Source organism: Pipistrellus hanaki (genome assembly GCF_964339955.1).
Source record: "Pipistrellus hanaki genome assembly, chromosome: 16".
Classification (NCBI taxonomy): Eukaryota; Metazoa; Chordata; class Mammalia; order Chiroptera; family Vespertilionidae; genus Pipistrellus; species Pipistrellus hanaki.
In genome coordinates, this window is record NC_140518.1 from 42484744 (window position 1) to 42505776 (window position 21033).

General features: G+C 47.0%; 1 protein-coding gene across 4 annotated transcripts in view; it reads left to right on the forward strand.

Moving 5' to 3' along the window:
- Positions 1-4570: 4570 nt before the first annotated feature.
- ARHGAP44 (Rho GTPase activating protein 44) overlaps positions 4571-21033 on the forward strand; it is a 163491-nt gene continuing 147028 nt past the window's right edge. For 2 of the 4 annotated variants that reach the window (XM_084863920.1, XM_084863922.1), the window contains exon 1: positions 4571-4996. In XM_084863920.1, the coding sequence (XP_084720046.1) occupies positions 4944-4996 (53 nt within the window). In that variant the 5' untranslated portion in view covers positions 4571-4943. The remainder of the gene's footprint in view (positions 4997-21033) is intronic. The other 2 variants (XM_084863923.1, XM_084863921.1) reach the window with 1 other exon arrangement.

Below are 21033 nucleotides of genomic sequence, written 5' to 3' on the forward strand. Positions count from 1 at the left end.
ACTTTGCATAGTAGAGGAATTTCCTTTCCTAGGAGCTTTGAAAGAGTTCCCATAAAGCCACCTGGTCTGACTATTTTGAGGAGTATTGTTCTGTGACAAGTTTTCCGATTTCTGTTGTGTTCTTGGCTTGCTCTCTGTTTTTGAAACACCTATGTCATTTAAAAAAAATTATTGTTGAGGGTATTATAGATGTTCCCCCTCCATTATCCCCCCATCCCCATTGCCTCCCTTCACTCTACTCTAGGCCCTTGCTCCCTATTGTCTGTGTCCAGGGGCAATGCATATATGCATATAAATTCTTTGGTTAATCTCTCCCTGGCCGCCCTTTTCCCTCTGAGATTCCTCTTATTTTTGCCTAGTGAAAAAAAAAAAAGTTTATTTAAAAATAAGTAAACACAAAATTGCAAAAATATTCTCTTATAACTTATTTTGCATCTGTGATTAAATGTTTTTCTCATCCTTAAAATTGTGTTTCAGTTTCTCCTTTTTTCTTTTAGATTTAAACATTTAATCTCTCTTTTACAATAACCAGTCCTAAAGTGAATTATCAATAATTTCTCCTTTGATTCCAGCTGTGGACTGAGTCCTGCTCCAAAGTGCTTGTCCCAGAGCCCACGATGAGAGACAGGTAGCCCCTGGAGGAAGCTGATGCAGTGGTGATAGAGACAGAAGAGGGAAAGAGAAAAATGTGCAAAGCTTCTTAGTGCATAGTGTGAAGGCGACGCATGTCCCTTCCACCCGGGTGCCATTGGCTAAAGCAGTCACATGGTCTAGTCCAAAGTAACTCAGTATGGAGATACATTCTGCCTAAGGTGAGGCTGAAAAATTGGAGTTGATAATGCCCTTAGTTGGGAACATCTGTCATCATGCTGACAAGATACCTCAGACTAAAAGCTACGCCTTCATAGTTTAAGTTTGAAACGGATAAATGATATCTTTCAGTTACAGAGGAGCACTGAAGATTGTATTGGACATATTAATACTGGAATCTTTAGGGACATCTAGGCCAATAGCAAGTTACTGGGCAAATAGACTGGTTGGTTTATTGATTTCCAAAACTTCTAACTTGGTGGTCTTATACTAAACCCCTCTGGTAGTAGGTGAGAAAGAAGTAGCCTGGAGAAGTCAAGTTAAACAACTGGCCAAAATCATACTGAGCTTGTCACCTCCTGCTTGGTGTTGTCTCTTGTGTCGGACCCTGTGTTTTGAATCCTGTTTGATAGACCAGCACTGTCCCGCAGAGCATTCTGTGATAACAGGTGTTTATTTCACTCTGTCTAACATGGCAGCTGCTGGCCACCATGCTACTTCCTGTGTATGTGAAATGTGGCTATTGCATCTGAGGAAAATAAATTTCTCATTTTATTTAACTTAATTTAAAATTAAGTAACCCAATGTCTCCTGTGACTCCCGAGTAGGACAGGGTAGCTCCAGCGACCACTCGGACTAGGAGTGAAGATGCTGAAACCACTCTGATTCAGGGGCTCCTAAGTGCACTATCAGATGTTAGTGGAAACATATCTCAAATAAATAGTATGACATTGTTGAAGCAAGTAAAAAGCCTGTGTTTTGTTTGGGAAAGCAAGTCATGTGATCAACTTAAGGTCAATAGGTTAACACTTTAGAATATAATTTTTTTTTTTTATCTGTCCTCCAGTTCCTCCACTTCCTCCTCCCTCAAATGCACTTACTTTTAATTTTAAGTCTATTTCTCTCATGGCAAAAATTAAATTTCAGGTAATTCAGAGCTCATTTATTCCACATCTTGGCCATTGCTTCCTTCTTATCATCTTTGATCCCAACAGCTTTCACATCCAGCTCTTCCAGGTACTTCTGTGCACCCTCATGGCACACACTTACATGCATCATTGCACATGGCCTGGTGCAGGGAGGTCTGGGCCATCACAGGACTGTGCATAAGCACTGCAGGCACTCTCTGCAGGCATCTTTACTACTGCCATGTCATAGAAGGCTGAGGATTTCTGGGAACTTTTCCACTCCTAGCTTTCACTGAAGAACTGACATGTAGATCCTCCACTGTGCTCAGATCCACCAAAATGTATATTTTCCCCAACCTGCCTGCCCCTAACCCAAGTTTTGACCATAGGGAGATGCGAGGTACAGACCAGTAGTCAGCTTAGACTCAATTATGCTGCAGTAACAAAAAATCCCCAAACCTCTCTGACTTACAAGAACAAAGGTATGTTTTTCACTCCAGCTGGATGGCCACAACTCTACTCCTCAGTATCTCCTACTGGCTCATTATGGTTGAGTGAAGAAATGGCAAAGGATCACAAAATGACTTGTAAAACTTCTGTGTGGAAGTGGCATAAATCGCTTCTGTGCACATTCTGATGACCAAGGAAAATTACAGGATCGATCCAGAAGATGAAGTATAACTCCTTCCCATAATAACAGGCGGTAAAATTTATGAGCAGTCCTAAAATCTGCACATTTATCACTTATTTCTCTCCCCCTCTCCTGTCCCACTTCCCTCTTCATCTTCAACACCCCTCAGCCTGTGGGTTCTTTATCTGGAATAAGCAGCATAGTACATTCTTCAAACTTTATTTGTGAGATAGACTATTAAAGTTTCAAAGCCCATGTTCTTGAGACTCGAAACCCTTTTCCCTCACATGTGCTTCCGAAGCCAGCTTTGAAAGATGACGAGCAGACTTGACACCTTCCCCTTTTTCTGCACTGTCATCCCTTCGCTGGGCTGGAAAGCAGAGAAAGCATCACTGCCCCCGGACTGAAGGAGAAGCTCAGAGGAGAAGAGCAGCTGTGTGAAGAAGCCATCATTTAACAAAGTATTATTGGACCACACTCTATCTAGCAGGATGAGCTGTCCTGGGGGGCGGGGGGGGGGGGGGGAAGAGATTCCCTTTTTTGAATGGAAATATCTTGGGATTGAAGGCAGAGGCTGGCACGATACTGGAGTTGTCTGCAGAGTCCTCTAGGGCTAGTGCCCTTCAATACAGCAGCCTTGAAACACATGTGACTACTAAGCACTTAAAATGTGGCAAGGGTGACTGAGGAACTAAATTTTAAGTTTTATTCGATTTTAATTAATTTAATTTCCACTAGCCACATGTGGTTAGTGATTACTATTTTGGACAGTGCAAATCTAGATGTTACCAGAGATATTGCTGCTGAAAGTCATACAGGGTTCGTCATGCCATACTATTATTTATACATATTAAAGCCATGCTATGCCTTACTTAAAAAAAAATCTCAAATGGAAATGATTTCAGTTTGTATAAAATTTAAATTGCTGTTATCATTGGTTAAAAGAAAATAACGCTTTACTATTAATTGGCTAGAACTGCCTGACCCAATAAGCAGAGGCTAAATTCACAATTAATTAAAGATTCCATGTTCATTCATCCAAGACATGCCTCAAACCATCTTTTGTCCAGCTGGCCAGCAGGAGATTTACAACCATATTTAGGACATCTTGTGACTATAATCAACATATGTAGAATATCCCATTTCAAAAAAAACTCATTCATTTATCAGATTATACCTCTGTTGCAGGAATAGTACTCTCTCTATTATGCCAACTACAATCATATTTTTAGTAAATAAGTATGACATAATGTATTATTTAGAAATTTATGTTACCATTTTACTGGTAATTTAACATAGTTTTTGAACTTTTCCATCTATTAGGAAGTATTATTTTTCTATTAGAGATGAGAAAATGTAGGCATAGAGAGCTTACACAGTTTTTTTAATGGTTATACAATTAGTATTTGGAATTCTAATATGTGAAGTACAATGCGTTGATCCAAAGCCCCTATCACTCAACAATACTGCTCTTACCTGATAGATAATGATAAAACCAAGCTGCATCCATCTGCATTGCCCTATGGACAGAGCCTGCAGAAAGTTAGAGACCCTTTTCAAAGAGCCCACTGACACCAATGGGCTGCTAAGTAGGTCCCTCCAGGCCTGCCACAGCTGGTGCCCCTGGGTCTCCTGGGTTGGAAGGGAGATGTGATTAGCTAAGAGACTGGAACCTAAGTTATTCACGGAAGTTGTCCCAGTCTAACTGGTACATTGATGCAATGCCACAATCATTTATATCCTCTATATTGGCTTCTGGTCACCTTCTGGGTTTGGTGAAAATTAAGAATCAAGCTTCTAGGATGCATGCCATGCCTACTTCAAAACCTGCCTGTCAACCCCAATGCCCCAAGCTTAACCCTGCGCCTCAACATTCATCAGGCGACCTGTCGCAGTTTTATGAGCGATGTGCCTTCTAGCATGAACCTTCTTTATGTGAATCCAAAATATCAATTTCTCACATTCATTTAAAATACAACGAAAGACGGATGCTCACTTTCTTACTTCGCTGTTGTATTCCTTTGTTATTTTTGTAAAGCAGGAAAACGCTTCCTTCCTCAAATGATGCCAAAGTGCAAAGCCCCTGTGGAGGACACAGCCCTCTCCCACCTCCGAAAACCCGCTGTACTTGGTAACTTTGGTCAGAGGCAAGGTGGGCTCTGGGATGAGAAACTACAAGTCCCAGAATGCTCAGCGCCCTCCGCACAGGCGCAGCGGAGACCACCCAGCCAGCGGGCCAGCTAGCCTGCAGAGTCTCCCGGGTCCCCAGCGCGGGACTGGGGCTGGGGCTGGGGCTGGGGGCGGGCAGGGGGCAGCCCCGCGGACCTGGACTGCGCTCCCGCCGACCTCGGACGCTAGGATGGAGGCGCGGCGGAGCGCGTGAGGAGGATGCGGCTGCAGGCGCCGCGGCGGGAGGAGGAGTAAGCGGCGGTGCCCTCGGGAGGCAGCCGCGCTCGGGCCAGAGGCGCCCGAAGGCTCCGCAGTGCCGCCGCCGCCGCCGTCGCCCGGGAGGCTCCGCGCGGGAGCCATGTAACCTGCGGCGGGCGGGCTCCGTCCTTCCCCAGCTCCCGGGCTAGCGCGGCAGCGGGGCCACGATGAAGAAGCAGTTCAACCGCATGCGCCAGCTGGCCAACCAGACGGTGGGCAGGTAGGTCACCCGCCGGCCGCCGCAGCCGGTGCGCGCCCGCCGCCGGGCTGCCTTCGCCGGCAGCGCCCAGGTGATGGAACCCGCGGGGCCTCCGGACCGCTCTCCCTGCTGCCTGCCCCCCCGCGAGGTGTTGCTCGCCGGGGCGACCCCTCCTCTCCGAACTTCCCGGACCCCGGAGCCCCTCTCGCGCTCCGCCTGCTGCTCCAGGCGCCGGTTGCCAAGCGCAGAGTGTGACGCATCCTTCACCTGCGTCCCCAGCTGCCCTTTCACCTCGTCCTCCCCGCCTGTCCCTGGACTCCCCTCTCGCTCCCTTTGCTCATGTCGCTTCCTGGAAACAGGTGTTTGCTCTGATGGTGCTGGAGCCACCTAGAGCAGTCGCTCTCCAAATATGCCTCCCCTGCGCCCAATGCATCGCTGCCGCTGAGGGATCCAGGGCGAGGGTTGGGCCTGGTCGGCTTAGCAGAGCTGAGCCTCCCTCCCGCGGTGGTGTTTGCTTTCTGGGACTATGACTGTACAGGATTCTGGATCCCCCCCCCCCCCCCCCCCCCCGGGCGTTGGGTGGAGAGGTGGGGGTTGGGGGTGGTGGTAGGGGAGGTGCTGGTGGCACGGTGCTGCTGTCAGCTTGGTCCCAGAACTGGTTTCAGTGTAGGGGGAGAGGCTGCAGGAAGAGAGGCCCAGCTTCTGGGGAAGCGAAGCTATGCAGAGAGAGAGGATCACAGCCAGGTATCTGAGGGAGGAGAGAAAGAGCCAGACCCTAGGAAGCTGCAAGACCCAGCCTGCTGTCATCACAGTGACATGGGTCACGGCTGGGCTAGTGTCCCCAGGAGCCGCTCTGCGGGGTGCCGACACACGTTAACGTTACGTAAGGATTCTGGTGGGTCTCTTTCCAAACTAGGCATACTCTGAACACAGCGTTGTGTGCTGGAGGGGGTTTTTCACCCGTCTTCTCCCCACGGGGAGGGGTTTCGTAGCTGCCATGGTGGTGAAGGAATTCAGGTGAGCTGGTTTGAAGCAGGTGGAAAACAGAGAAGCCGGCCTCGGATGCAATTAAAGTGCAAGCTCAACACCTTGAGGGCTCTCCACTAGGTTGACTGAGAAACCAAATACCTTCCTTGGGTGGGAAGTGGAGCCTGAGCTGGCATCTGGTCAGGTGTGGGCAGGGACATCCCTGGGGAATAGGGGACCCTGCATTCCCATGTAAGCAAGCACACTGCCCTAATTACAGTGGGCATCTGAGGGCAGGGCATGCGGCGACTTCTTATGCTTCCAGGGACTCCAGATGGCTTCCAAGTAACAATGTCTAAAATTGACTTGGATTCGTTTTCCTCTCCCAAACACATGTGCTCCAACAGGAGGGAGAATTTATGAATAGCAGAGTCAGATGAGCGGGGTTTCTGGCGCGATCTTGCCACAGATATAGCCTCCTGTGGGCTGCCTTTCGGTGTGTTTGATGCTGAAATTGTGTTTTCCTGTAGAGGTTGTTTAGCAGATGACCGTCAAGCTGGCCTGTGTCAGGTCTTGGCTTCTGCGTCAGTCATCACATCTGACCAGCCCAGTGACCAGCCGGCCCTTGATTGTAGCCTTGGATTGCTGGTCTCTCGTGGTGGTGGTGGCAGTTTCAGGCATTGCTTGAATTGGATTGTGTTTATGCCTTCTCCCTGGCCCTCCCTCCCCGTGCACAATTCTTCTGTCTCTTTTCAGGACTTGTTTAGAAGTGGTCAGATGTGTGAGCCTCCGGCATAATGCCTTTATTGTCACCTCATCCGTGGAGGGAATGACAAGGGAGAGGGGAGCTGAGTTTTAGAGGAAGTGGTCTTTCCTGGCGGAAGAAAGGTGGAAGTCCTAGCGGCTGATGGATGCTGGCGTGCGGATGAGTTATCTTTATGAGGTGGCATCTCTGAGTCCTGTGCCAGGTAAAGTGAGGGCCAGTTCAGTACCGTGTGTCCCTCACGTGTGTCCATTTTCGTGACATTCAGAGGGAGCCTTTTAAAGCAAGACCCAGTTCATGTTACGTTGCCGGTGAAAGCCTCCAGCGGCAGCGCACTGCCCCAGATCTTTCCGGCGGCCTCCTAGGCTGTAGCTGACTTGACCTGTGCTTGTCTTTTCGTACTCACCCTGTCCTACCCGCTCCTCATTCCCTGCGCTCCAGCCACAGGCCTCCCCTGCAACGCGCCAAGCTCATCGCCCTCCAGAGGCTTTCTTCTCGCTGTTTCCCACTTTGCCTGTCTCGCCACGAGCCCTCTAGCCCACCGTCCTGTTCATGTTTGTCACCGCGCTCATCACTCTTTAAAATGCTCTTATTTTTCATTCTTTTCTTGTCTATCTATCCCCAGTAGAATGCGTTGATCACCATTGAATGCTCAGTGTGTGTAGAACAATGCCTTATAGACAGTTGGCACTTAATTCATGCTTATTGGCAAGATTAAGGCAGTTTACCGTAGGGTCCACGCGGGTTAAGAAAGGGACAGCATTCACTTTATTTTCTTGAAAATGTCGTGAGGCATGGTCATAGCATTGCTGCTTCATTTCTTGAATCAGTAGAAGCAGCTGGACTGGGAGTTGGGGATTTAGATGTGGAATTGGCGTGTCGCTCCATGGAGTTGCTCTAGCACACCCCTGGACTCTGTCCTTGCCTGTCCTTGGAGGGCGGGCTTTCTTCTCTTTGAGGGAAGACAGAGAGGAGGGCTTCAGGGTTGCCCCTGCTCACAGCTTCTACCCGCCTCCCCCTCCACAAGCTGCAGGTTTTGGAGCTCTGAATAAACCGCTGGGGACGGGACCCACTCACGTGAACAATGGAGGAGGTGCTGAGCGAGGATGCACTATGGAGTCCCAGCATTTTCACTTGAGGTGCTCACATCTGAGTCCAGAGGGCGTCACAGCTGTGAAAAGAGTTTTTAGAACCCACTGCACTTAACAGGAAAATGTTCCATCTCCTTCACGGTCTGCTTCTGCAGCCATTGACGCCCTCCTCCTTCCACTCTTCCCTCTCTGCCCTTCGCCTTATTCTGTCCTTCGGGGCAGCACAGGCTTCTGAGGGGTGTGCAGGCCTGCTTTGTTGCTTTCTGACTACAGGACCCTGAGTATAACTCTCTGCACATCTGCAGAATCTCTTTCCCCATCTGCAGAATGGGGATCATAGGGTTTCACTGAGTAATGTGGCCGTTGTGGCAGCGATGATGTGAGAGTGCCCCCGAAAAGTGCTGGATACGGTGCTCAGCCCTGGGAAATGCTTAGTGAATAGTTTATGTTATCATTGTTATAATTGTCATTGGGTGAAATGTACTGTGGCATGCACTGCTCGTTCATTTATTTGCTCATTCATTCATTTGCTCATTCAGTGAGTGTTTTCTGGATGTTTGCTGTGTGCTGGGCACTGCTCTGCTGAAGAGAATATTGCGGTGCAGAGGAAGAGATTCCATGAGTTCTCTTGGAATCTGTATTATAAAGGCATGCTGTGGGTATATGGTATTGCAATTTTTATTTATGTTTTATTATTTCTCTTTCCCACCAGACTTTTAATCTCCTTTTGGGCAGGGGCAACTGCTCTATTGCCTGAAATTCATATTTTCTGAAATTCTTGGGCAACTGAGAGAGTGAGTGAGCAAAAGATCAACGTGAGAATATTTTTTTTAATCTCCACCATGGAGGTCACAGCAGCCCCCACCATACTGGGGGGTAAAGGGAGCCTGGCTTACGCCAAGCACTCAAACAACGGTTGAAGAAGTTCATTGTTGTTTTCCTCTTCTGCTCGCCCATCCATCCTCCAAAAACACTGGCCCCTACGTTACGAGGGCCTCTCAGAAACTGGTTCCAACAGCCACTGCGCAGTGATGGCTGTAAGTGAGCGCTGTGCTCTTGTACAGACGCTGGTGATGTTCGGTGTGTCTGAGAGTAAGCACGGAGCTGTGGGTGTGGGACGGGGCGCAGGGCTGGTTGGGTTGGATGCTTGGCGTTAGAGGCTATGAGTCGGGGAGTGGAACACGAGGCTTGTCTGCAGAGCCTGGCTTCCATTCCTAGACTGCTCAGCAGCATGCGGCACCCAGCGGGCTCGGGCTCCGTACGCAGGCTGGCCGAGCACCATCGCTGCTCTGCAGCTCTCAGGATCAACTGCAGGGCCACGCGCTGGCCAGTGGGATCGAGATGGTGCTGAGGATACAGCAGCCTCTAGGAGTGCTGGTGCTGCAGGCATTTCGCTCAGGCCAAAGCAGCCGAGCCAGTGAGGATCTTTTCCTTGAAGGTTTCTGGGAGACACCGCCCTGCCCATCAGCCGGCCTCCTGGAAGCCATGGCCCAGTCTGTAGACATCAGGGGAAAGTCAGAACCAGTGCCACATTACTTATCAGACTGGCTTGCTCCCACCTACTATATTCCCGGCAGAGGATTGGACCTGTCAGACCAGCACAGGCCCTGCCGTGCGTTCCTGTTAGCCCACAGGGCCAGGCAGACCCCACCCTGTCCCCTGAGGACCCCTGTGGATGCTTATTAGGTCTCAGTGAAATTTTTCATTACGGTTTTACGGAAGCCAGGGCCTGCCACCTGCTGTGGCATATATATGTGAGAGAGAACGGAATGTACTCACCAGCTGATGCACAGGCTAGCAAATCTGGGGGAATATTCCTCGCTCCTGTGTGCTGAGCGCCTTCCTGTGCAGGTCTGCCTGCTCTCGGCCCCGGCCTGGGCACTCAGCAGTCGGCGTGAGGCTGCTGGGCCCTGGGAGTTGGTACCCCGGCCTGCAAGTCACTGCGAGGGAGCCTTTCTCTTCAACAGCAGTGATGACTCCCTCCCCTTCTGCCTGCACCAGAGAATTTCATCCATATTGATTAGTGCTTTTTTATGATGGGTGACAAAGCCACTTTTTTGTCCCCTGTGGAAAAAGTGAATCAGTAGCCCTGTGAGTAAAACAGCCATTTCATTGATGGTTCTACCTTTTAGTGTGGATTAGTAAATACCGCTTTTATTAATAATAAGAAAAATGCAAACTCAAATGCTGTTTTGATCACAACAGCAAGGACTACAGTGATGCTGTGCGCTGAGTTAGTTGTAGTCAGATAGGAGGTTGGGGGAGAGAGGGTGGTTGGGGCTGCCTGCTGGGCGCGAGGTACCCCGGGGCTGGTACATGGAGCCCCTGCCTTTGGGAAGCGGGTTGTCTATATAGCGATTTAAAACGATTTAAAACTATCCTCGCTGTCCAGGAAGCAGATGTTTTTGCTTTCGTTTTTCAATGGTAGAGTTTATTTTTAGGATAAATGTTTATTTTCCCACAGAATTCAATTTACTTTTTTTAAAACTTTCTTTTTGGTTACATAAGTGGTACTTGTTTATCGTAGAAACATTATTAATGTATGGATGGACAAAAAGGAAAAAAAAAAAACTCACCACGGATCTCATTACCTGGAGACCACAGTTCATATTTTGGATATAGTCTTCTAAGGTTCTTCAAAAAGAGATAGACACTGTACTATGTTCTTCAGAAAGAGATAGACACTGTTCTGTGTATTCTATTTTGCAACCTGCTTTTCCCTTCCTATTATATCTTGAATATCATTCCATGTCAATAAACTATACCTCTACAGCATAATTTTTCAGGGCTACGTAATATTCCATTGTAGCCAACTGATTTCCTTTTGCTAATCATGTAGCAAATATTTCTCATTGGTTTCCTTTGCTAGTATGAATTTTTAGAAGTGGCTGAGTCAAAGAGTATGTGAGAAATGGCTGAGTCAAAGAGTATGTGAGAAATGGCTGAGTCAAAGAGTATGTGAGTTTTAAGACTGTATGAGTGTATGTTTTATATATGTGAACACATATATTTCCATTCTCAGTGTAAGTGTTAATATCTTCTCAGTGTAAGTTGCTGGTATCAGCAACTGAATGTTACCACTTCGTTAATTGCATGAATGAAAAACAAAACCTCTCCTTTCTCTTCTTTTAATGTCTAGTGTGCTTGAGCATTTTAAAAGTTTGCTGGACACATTGTTGCCTTTTCTGAATTACCTGCATGTCTGAGACCCACTTTTTAAAAAGTCATGTTTATAACTGTTTTGTTACCAATTTTAGAGACATTTCAATAAGCATACATGTATGTGCTTTCTCATATGCCACCTACATCTCCCTGTAGTTTTTTTGCCTTTTATATTTTGTTTTACAATTTACAATATTGTGTGATCTTTAGTCTATCGATTTATGGTTTGTGCTTAACTGCTCTGCTTAGGGAACACAGTTTCCAACCCAAGTTACATAAACATTCCTACATTTTCATTACCATTTATATAATTTCATTTTACATCAAATCTTTAATTCATCAGTTATTAATTTTGATGAATGACATGAGTTAGGTGTCACATTTATGATTTTTTAAAAATCAGTTACCCTACTATCACATTGAATAATATAATTCAAGTATGTCAAACTCGCAGCCCACGGGCCACATGCCTTGTTTATTTGGCCTGTGTTGGCCTTTGAGTTTGACACGCTTGATGTAATTCATACCCACTGTATTAAGATGTCATTATCATGTTCTAAACAATTTCACCCTGTTGTGTCCGTTTCTCAGATTCCTAGTTTGCTCTCGTGTGTCAGTCAGTTCTGGCAGGACTTTGGGGGAGGTGGAGGTTTGTCCCAGGCTTCGGTGAGAGGAGCAGTAGAGTCAGTCTGGGCCCCTCATCCCAGCTTTACCGGGGCAACTCCTTCCCTTGGCGATTACAACTCATCAAATTTGCCCAAGGGTCTTGCCATGTCTTACCCACAGCTAACCTACAAATTGTTCTTTTATCAAAGAGAGTTGATTGTGTTTTCTTGGCTATTCTCATTTGTTTATTTTTCCGTAGTATTTAAAAAAATGTATATATTAACATGGAGAAAATGGATACTTTTACAATATTGAATGTAATCAAAAGTCTTCCCCTTTGGCAATAGGATATGTTTACCCAAGTCTGTTTCTGATCCTGTAAAACAGTATTTGTCCATTTAGGTCCTGCATCATTTTGATTTTGTTTTTAGGTCATTTGTCATTGTCATTACTATGGCCTTAATGATTGGAATCTTTTGTTAAGTTATATTTTTTTTACTGTTTATTGCTGGGATATAAGGAAGTTACTGATTTTTATATATAATTATCTTAGCTAACTTCATGACTATCTCATTACTTTATTTTTTTAAATAAACCTTTATTCATATTATTACAAATGTTCCTCATTTTTTTCCCCCCTCAATTGCTCCCCTCCACCAGGTTCCCACCCCATCCTCTGTCCTTTCCCCACCCCCCATTGTCCTCATCCATAGGTGCACAGTTTTTGTTCAGGCTCTTCCCGCACCCCCCACTCCCCTTTTCCCCGAGAATAGTTAGTCCACTCCCCTTTCATACCTCTGATTCTATTATATTCACCAGTTAATATTGTTCATCAGGTTTTTTAATTCCCTTGGCTTTTAGTTTCACTTTTTGATAGTTACGTATTTGTTGATCATAATTTTTATCTATATCTTCTTCCTCTTCCTAAAGAACCCCTTTCAGCAATTCATATAATTCTGGTTTGGCGGTGATGAACTCCTTTAGCTTTTTTTTATTTGAGAAACTCTTTATCTGACATTCGATTCTGAGTGATAGCTTTGCTGGGTAGAGTATTTTTGGCTGTAGGTTCTTGCTATTCATCACCTTGAATATTTCTTGCCATTCCCGTCTGGCCTGCATGGTTTCTGTTGAGAAATCAGCTGACAATCGTATGGGTGCTCCTTTATAGGTAACTACCTGCTTTGCTCTTGCTGTTTTTAATCTCTCTTTGTCTTTTGCTCTTGGGATTTTAATTATGATGTGTCTTGGTGTGGTCCTCTTTGGATTGACACAATTACAGGTGTCTCCCATTTTCCCCTCTTTTGCTCCCCTTCCACCTGGTCCCTGACCCCCCTCTTCTAGCCTTCACCACAGTTGTCAGTGCCCATGGTTATGCATGTATGTTCCTTGACTAATCTCTTCACCATCTTCTATCCATTCCTCCACTCCCCTCCCCTCTGACATCCGTCAGTCTGTTCCACATATCCGTGCCTCTGGTTCTATTTTGTTCCGTCACTTATTTTGTTCATTAGATTCCACATATAAGTGAGAGCATATGGTACTTATCTTTCTCTGACTGGCTTATTTTGCTTAGCATAATGCTCTCCAGGTCCATCCATGCTGTTGCAAAGGGTAAGAGACCCTTCTTTGCAGCCTTGTGGTATTCCATTGTGTAAATGAACTCTCATTATTTTTAAGTACTTTCAGGTACTATTGCATTTTTCAGGTAGACAATCACATTTTCTGCAAATAAAAATTTTGCTTCTTTCTCCAGTATTTTATGTTGATTTTCTTTTCTTCGCTAATTGCATTGTTTAGGACTTGTAGAACATGTTAAATATGTGGCACTATGTGGGCATTCATGTCTTCTTATTATCCTCCAGGGAAATGCATGATAATTTGAGACATTTTCTTTAGTAATCATGTTACATATTGCATAATTTTATTATTATACTTTTTTCTTTGGTGCCAGAGTTAAATTTGATTAACTTTATTATCATAGCCTTTAAAGATAACCACATGTTATTTTCTCCTTTTATCTGTTAATATATTCACTCTCTAATTTATGCCATAAATATTTATTGAACACTTACTGTGTTCTGGACAGTGTTTTCTGTGCTGAGGATACATCAGTGAAAGAGTTTCTACCCATGAGGAACTTGTGTGTTATTTTTTTGAACCTTAATAGATTTTCTAATATGGAGCTCTTCTTGTTTTTCTGCAATCAATTTTACTTGAGTATAGTTAATTTTTAAATATTATGCCAAATTTAATTTACTGCGAGTTTTATTTGGAATTTTTATTCATAAATGAGAGCATATAAAATCTTTGTTATACCTGTCAAGCTTTGATAATGGGGTAAAATGATGATCATTTTCTACTTTTTCTATGCAATGCTGAGGTAAAGAATTGCTAGTTCTTGAAGGTTGGTAATAACTTTTCCAAGACTGTTTTTGGAGGTGGTTTTTCAAATTTCTTACAGTTTAATAAAATGCCTGTTTTCTATCATTTCCTGAGTCATTTAAGTAACATATTTTTATTAAAAAAACATTGATTTTATTGTGATTTTAAAATTTAATAGAATCTTTTTTGAATAAATAGTTGTATCTCCTTTATCATTTTAATTTGCATCCCTCCCCCCCTCTCTCCCTTCCTCCCTCTTTACAATCACCAACTTTGCCAGAGTATTTTCTTCCCCACATTCTGTGGTAGCTTTTGGGTTTGTGCTTTTCTTTTTTTAGTCATTATTTTTTTAAAATCCTCACCTGAGGATATTTTTCCATTGATTTTTAGAGAGAGGGTACAAGAGAGAAAGACAGAGAGATATGTCAATTGGTTGCCTCTTGCACATTCCCTGACAGGGCCCGGAGGAGCGTGCCATTGAGATACATGCCCTTGACCGGAACCCAGGACACTTTAGTATGCAGGATGACGTTCTATCCACTGAGCAACCCAACTAAGGCTAGGTTTATACTCTTACAAAATATTTTTATTGGCCACTGGGACTATGCTGTCTATTTATTTCCAATTGTAGTCTACCTTCAACTAATACAAAATACCATTGCTTTTAAAAATTTTAATTAAACACGCATTCCTTCTGATTTCCTGGGGTTTATTTTACTTTCCTGATTTTTACTCTTCCTTCTTGAAGTAGTCAGAATAGGTGACTTTCTGCTGTGGTAACACATGAGCTCCAATCTCAGTGGCGTAACAAGGAAGTTTATTTAAGCTCATGTGAAGTGTGATGTGGGTCAGCGACTCTCTTTCCTGTGTGATGCCGGGATTCTACCTGCACCCATCCTCTACCCTCCACCCTCGTTCCCGATCTCAGTGTGTGGCTCCCAGTCACTGTGAGAGGTGAAGGGAGCTGGCATGCTAGCTCTTAAATGCCTGGGGCTGGAACTTACAGATGCCGCCTCTGTTCCTATTTCATTGGCTGGAACTAGTCGCAAGTCTCCTCTGGATATGCCTGGAGACAGGGATGGGGAGCCTGTACCACAGTGGACTAACCAGGAATGTTCTCTCTCTTGTGTCCCACTGGCAACCTTGGGAATCTTTCTTGTACTCCTGCTCATCACAGTGCCACCTGCCTGCCCGCTCCTCACTGGGCAGCTGTGAGGTCATTCCTTGTCGCCATCCTGGGAGGGTGGCTGTAGATTCTTATAGATCCCTCAGAGGGGAGCATCTTTAGGATAACACCGTTTCTCTTGCTGATATCCACTTCACAATTAGTTTTTGATATCTCTATATCTATTTCTGTATCTACTAGTAGCCCATTGCGTGATATCGTGTGCAGTAGGCTGCCTGCCATTTCCTCGGGAGCCAGTGGGAACCAGAGTGCACTGTCAGGAGCCACGCTGCTTCCACGGGAGCCGTGCTTCTTCCACGGAAGCCATGTGGCTTCCTCGGGAGGTGGAAGCGAGCAAGGGCGCCGGGAGCGAGCTGTGCTGCTGCTACCATGGGAGGTAGGCCCGCCATCTCCTCTCCGGGGCCTGTACTTGGCTGCAGAGGCTGCGGGCTGGCCCTCCTCTCCCCCAGAGGCCCTCTGCCACCGGGGCGTCGCCACGATGATGAAGCAAGTGTCCTGCCCCGGCTGCTCTGTGCCCGCTGCCCAGAGGCCCTCAGTTGCTGCTGCAATGAAGCAGGCATTCCACCAGGCCACTCAGGCTGCCCACTTTCAGTGGCAGCACCCCCAGGACGGGGGGACTCCAGTGAGGCTCAGGGGACTGGGTGCTTGCCATCTTGGGGCTATGGGTGCCGCCATCTTTGTGATGGAGTGATGGTTAATTTGCATATCACCCTTTTAGAATGGGTATCTATATGCATTTTTAAATAAACCATCCTACAGTGGGTAGAGGAGTAATGAGGAGAACAGAATTCTCATCCTACCACACTGGAATGACATGGGACCATTGCCAGGATTAAATAATATAATATCTCTAGCATAACTCCTAGGAAATGATAAGCACTCAATAAATTATGGTAATTATCACTTTCCCTGGCTGTGCTTAAAGTCTCTTTGACATGAGGCATTCGTTTCAAACTTACTTATATTCCTAAGTACCTGGTACTTGTAGTTTGAAATTGATACCCATTTGTCTTGTTATCTCTGATCAAACCTGGTTTTTCTACGTTTAGTCACAAACATGAAACATCTAGAGATAGCAGTAATGCCGAGAGCCTTGCTCATTTAAAACCCATTGTGATGAATAGTTATGATATTACTTAGGACGGTCTAAGCTATTCCACAGTGACAAGAACCCTTCACATCCCGATGGCTCACGGTGCTCACTGAGGGGGCTGGTCATAGCCCTTTAAGGACCCACAAACACCTGTGTCATACGCACCTCTGCGACGGCACGGGCAGTAAGTGAGGATGCAGTGAATCATGCCCTGGCTCCTAGAGGTTCTGTGAAGGGGCATCCATCAGTTCTGGTCACATTTCATTGGCCGCAGCAAGTCACCTGACCTACCCACCACATTTCCCAGGGAGCCAGGAAAAGACACTGCCTTCATGGACTCGGAGGGGAGGAGAACCACAATAGTCACGGCCGGCCGAAACCAGTTTGGCTCAGTGGACAGAGCGTCGGTCTGCGGACTGAAAGGTCCCAGGTTCAATTCCGGTCAAGGGCATGTACCTTGGTTGCGGGCACATCCCCAGTGGGGGGTGTGCAGGAGGCAGCTGGTCGATGTTTCTCTCTCATCGATGTTTCTAGCTCTCTATTCCTCTCTCCCTTCCTTTCTGTAAAAAAATCAATAAAATATATATATATTTAAAAATAGCCATGGCTGTGTCACCTGTAGCCAAGAACTAGGCTATGTGCTTTCGGGCATTATTTTTATGGTCTCATTGCAACACCTGTGTGTACAGAGGGGAGTGGAGGGACAGAAGCAGCCGACCAGGAGAGGGGCAGAGCCAGGTTTGAGCTGGGCCCTAAGTAGGTCAAGGCCGGCCGCGCTCTCCCTCCCCTCCTGGTGGCTCCCAGCAGCCTCCGGGTGCCCCCGGTTACTGCTGAGGAGCTGGCTTTAAAATGCTCACTGATTCGACTTGGATAAAAATAAAAATGTCACTTGAGGCAATCCAGTACCTTGTATGTAGCCTTAACCACTAAGAGCATCATGCGATGAAATGTCTGCCAATAGGAAGTTCTCCACTTGGTTTCCTTGTTACCATTTCACCAGAAAGCATGAGAGAGAGTCCTTGGGAAGTGTTTTTCAGCTCCGTGCGCGGTGTGCAAAGACAGTGGTTGCTATGTCTGCTGGAGCCCCTGCAGCGGCCTGTCTGACCCGGTGATCAAGCAGACACCCGAGCAAAGCACAGGGCGTGAAAAGGGCAGGGCTCGGCGCGCTGCCTCCTCGGTGCACCTTTGCCATGGCAGACTCACGTGGTGCCACAGCTGCTCATTGCGGGGGGTGTCTGGTGACAGACCCCTGTGTCAGCCTCACCGCGCTGAGAGCCGGTCCCCATCCTTCCCCCATCGCCTGCCCGAGCCGCGGCAGGTGAGTGCGTGGTGGCTGCTGGTGGCAGCGTTGGTAAGGGAAGGAGCTGAGGTTTGCTCCCGGGTTTGCTGGTGCTGGTGCTGATGTGCTGCAGGCTGGGCTTCGATCCCACCGCAGTAGGGGAAAGGGCACGGTGTCGTGTCTAACCTTAGGGAATGTTCGAGTACGTTTCGGTACATCTGTACTGCTGTAATGTACAGTATTTTTTTTTTTTTTTATAACATTCCAAAAATGTAAGAGCTGGTGGGAGATGTTTAAGATGAGGAAACAGGATACAGACGTGCACACAGAGCTGAGATTGCACCGTGCTTGTAAAATGCAGAGAAGACTGGGAGGACGTCAGGAGAGACTGCGCGGCTCCGCATGCCTTGTTGTGTCTGGGGAGGGTTACGAGTGGTCGGCATTCTTGCTGCTTCTACCTTTTAACAAGTTTCAAATTCTTTAGGATAAACACGTATTTGCCCTGGCCAAGGGGCTCAGTTTGTCGGAGCATGGTCCTGTACACCAAAAGGGTTGTGGGTTTGATTCCCAGTCGGGGCACCTACAGAAGGCATTGATGTTCCTCTCTCTCTCTTTCTCTCTCTCTCTCTCTCTCTCTCTCTCTCTCTTCTCTCTCTCTCTCTCTCTCTCTCTCTCTCTCTCTCTTTCTTTCTCTCTCTCTCTCCTCTCTCTCTCTCTCTCTCAAAATCAATAAACATATCCTTGGGAGAGGATGAAAAATAAAAAATAAACATGAATTTTACTTAAAGAACAAACCAGAGGGAAGTAGGGGAGGGTGGGAATAAAGCGGAAAAATCAACCAAAGGACTTGTGTGCATCCTTATGAGCCTAACCAGTGGTCCCGGACAACAGGGGGGAAGGGCATGTGTGGGGAGGGGTTTGAGATGGGAATGGGGGATGAGGACAAATATGTGATACCTTAATCAATAAAGAAATTAAAAAAAAAAACCACATTAAAATAAACCAACAAATAAGAAACCCATCCAGGACTCAAAATAAAGAGGTGACTATGGAATGTGGCAGGCATTTCTTAGAATGAGGTTTCAGGTTGGGCCCTGAAATGTCTGAGTAGAAATGTGCTTGGAGTTCTCTTGGCCTCAGCTCCTACCATGGCCTTGTCTTGGCTTTGCACGCTGAGAAGGACACGATGTCAGATCTCATTTTATACAGTCAAGCAGCCTGCTGCTAGGAGGTGGCATGCGGATAACCGGCCAGGGCCGCTGGTTCTGAAGACACTTCCATTTTGAGGTTTGGTCGGCATGAGCTGGGACCGAGGCCTCGGGGTTCCTAGGACCATTCGGGGTTCCTGGGACCAGTCGGGATTCCCTGAATGCAGCAGCAGACACGGACTCTGGCCCGTCTGAGGAAAGAGGGGGATTTGAGGATGGTGTGGCTCACAGAATCAGAGGGCTGATGGCCAGGCAGCTTATTTCACGTGTTTACCATTGACCTTCACCCATGTTGAAAGGAAGGGATGTGGTGGGCTGCTGAAGCTCAAGTCTGCATCTCTGACCTGGTCGGGGGCAGAGGAGGTAGGTTTGGGGTGACTGGCTTAGAGCCATCCAGACCCTTTCCGGAGTAGAGGTGGGGAAAGCCCCTTCTAAGTCGGGAGGCCTTCAGGGAGGAGGGGTGGACACTGGGTCAAAATCAGAGTTCTGTTCACATGGAAGGAGGAGCAGAGCATTCTGGGTGGACATTCAACACTGTCCACTGTGACTTGACTGAACCCACCATTTTGAGTGTGAATACCATTTTTTTGGGGGGGTCACCCATCCTCACACTAGAGTTTGGAGAATATGTCATCGGGAATGGAGTTCACATGTTACTTTGGAAAAGTTCTCTCCTTGGATCAAACTGCTGCCTCTCCTTTCTGTTTATCAGCATGTGCACATGAATGTGTAAAGCTTGGCGAGTTGTATTCTAGTTCTGCATACATCCGCCTCTCCTAGTCTGGCTGTCTGGAGGTCCCGAGCTCAGTGTCTGGAATGTCGAAGGGACTCAAGAGCTGTTTGTCAAATGCATTCTCAGAGTTCAAGTCAGATGCCATTGCTTTCCGTCTGCCCTCTGTGGCTTCTCCCCTCTGTGGCTTCTCCCTGTGCGTTTTCAGAGCTCTGCTTGTTCTCCGATGTCTCCGATGTCATCCTGCTGTGATTACTCAGGGCTGCTGGCTCTGTTTTCTCAGCAGGCGGGAAGCTGGATGTGTCTGCAGGGATCCGCTGCCTCCACTGCCTCCTGTCACGTTGCCCACAGTGCTCTGCAAAGAGCAGGAGCAGGTCCTTGTCAGGGTGTGGAGGCGAGGCTGTGTGCTGCCCGCACAGGTCTTGGAGTGGATTCTCTCTTTGTCACCACTAAATCAAGGTTTCCCACACTAAATACTTAGCTGCAGACTTGTAAACATGCCTCCATGAGCTCCAAGATCTTACTGTACCAGCAAAAAAACAAACACATGACACTGCTTTACAATCAGTCCATAGCAAGTTGTCTTTAGTTCAAAAGTGTGATTCTCCATTCGCAAGCCATACCTATGCCGCTGAATAGTCGTGCGCGCTAAGGGGAAAGTGGGAGTGATGACAACTTCCTGAGTAAAGAAGCCATTCATTAAACACGTATCCGTTGATCACCTGCTGTTGCAGGTTGGGCCCTGGGAAGCAGATCATGAGAACAGCACGCTCCCTGTGGAGTGCTCTCAGCATCAGCACCGTGGAGGGAGTGAAGGGAAGCAGGGCAAGGCCAGGTGAAGGGAGAAGCTGAGCTGTGACAGCCCAGGGAAGGCCTCAGCGGATGCTCTGTTGGGCTCTGGAGCTTGGGAGGTCTCTTCAGCATTGCCCTGAGCTCGGGAGGAGGGATGGAGCCTCTATACCACTGCAGGGGTCCATCATGGGAATCATGGGGCTGACACCAGCCGAAGCAGTGCCAGAGGGGAGACACAGATGGTGGCCATCTGCTGGATCCTGAGTAGCTGAGGAGAAAGTGCTTAGTTCCTGAGGGGGTCTTGTTCCCCTCTACACCTACTGTGTGCCAAGTCCTCTGCTGGAAATGTGAGTGTGACTAGGAGAGCAATGGAATGAGTCCTTATAACAGTGGGTGCTGTCTTGGATAATGGGTTTTTCATGGGACCCTGAGAATATCACTGAGTTTGGTTGGAGTGAGTTTGGGAGGAAGTCCTATCAGCTGAGACCTGAAGGGCGAGGCATTGTGAACAGGCTAAAGAGAGTGGGAATGAGGTGTGTGAATGCCAAGGAGTACAGTATGTGGCTCCTTCCAGTTCTGGATGTTTGGACTGTCACTGGGAGTAGGCGTGAGAGGTTTAGGATGGGCATCTCATTTAGTGTCCAAACAGGGCACTTCTGAGAGGGAGCACGTAATTGCTAGTGCCAGGGACAGCAGGCGGAGACCAGGGCAAATTGTGTGGTCACCTTGGTTATAAGACACGAGTCAGCAGTTTGGATTTTGTCTGAAGACCGATGGGAAAGCATTGATCTCTCCCCACA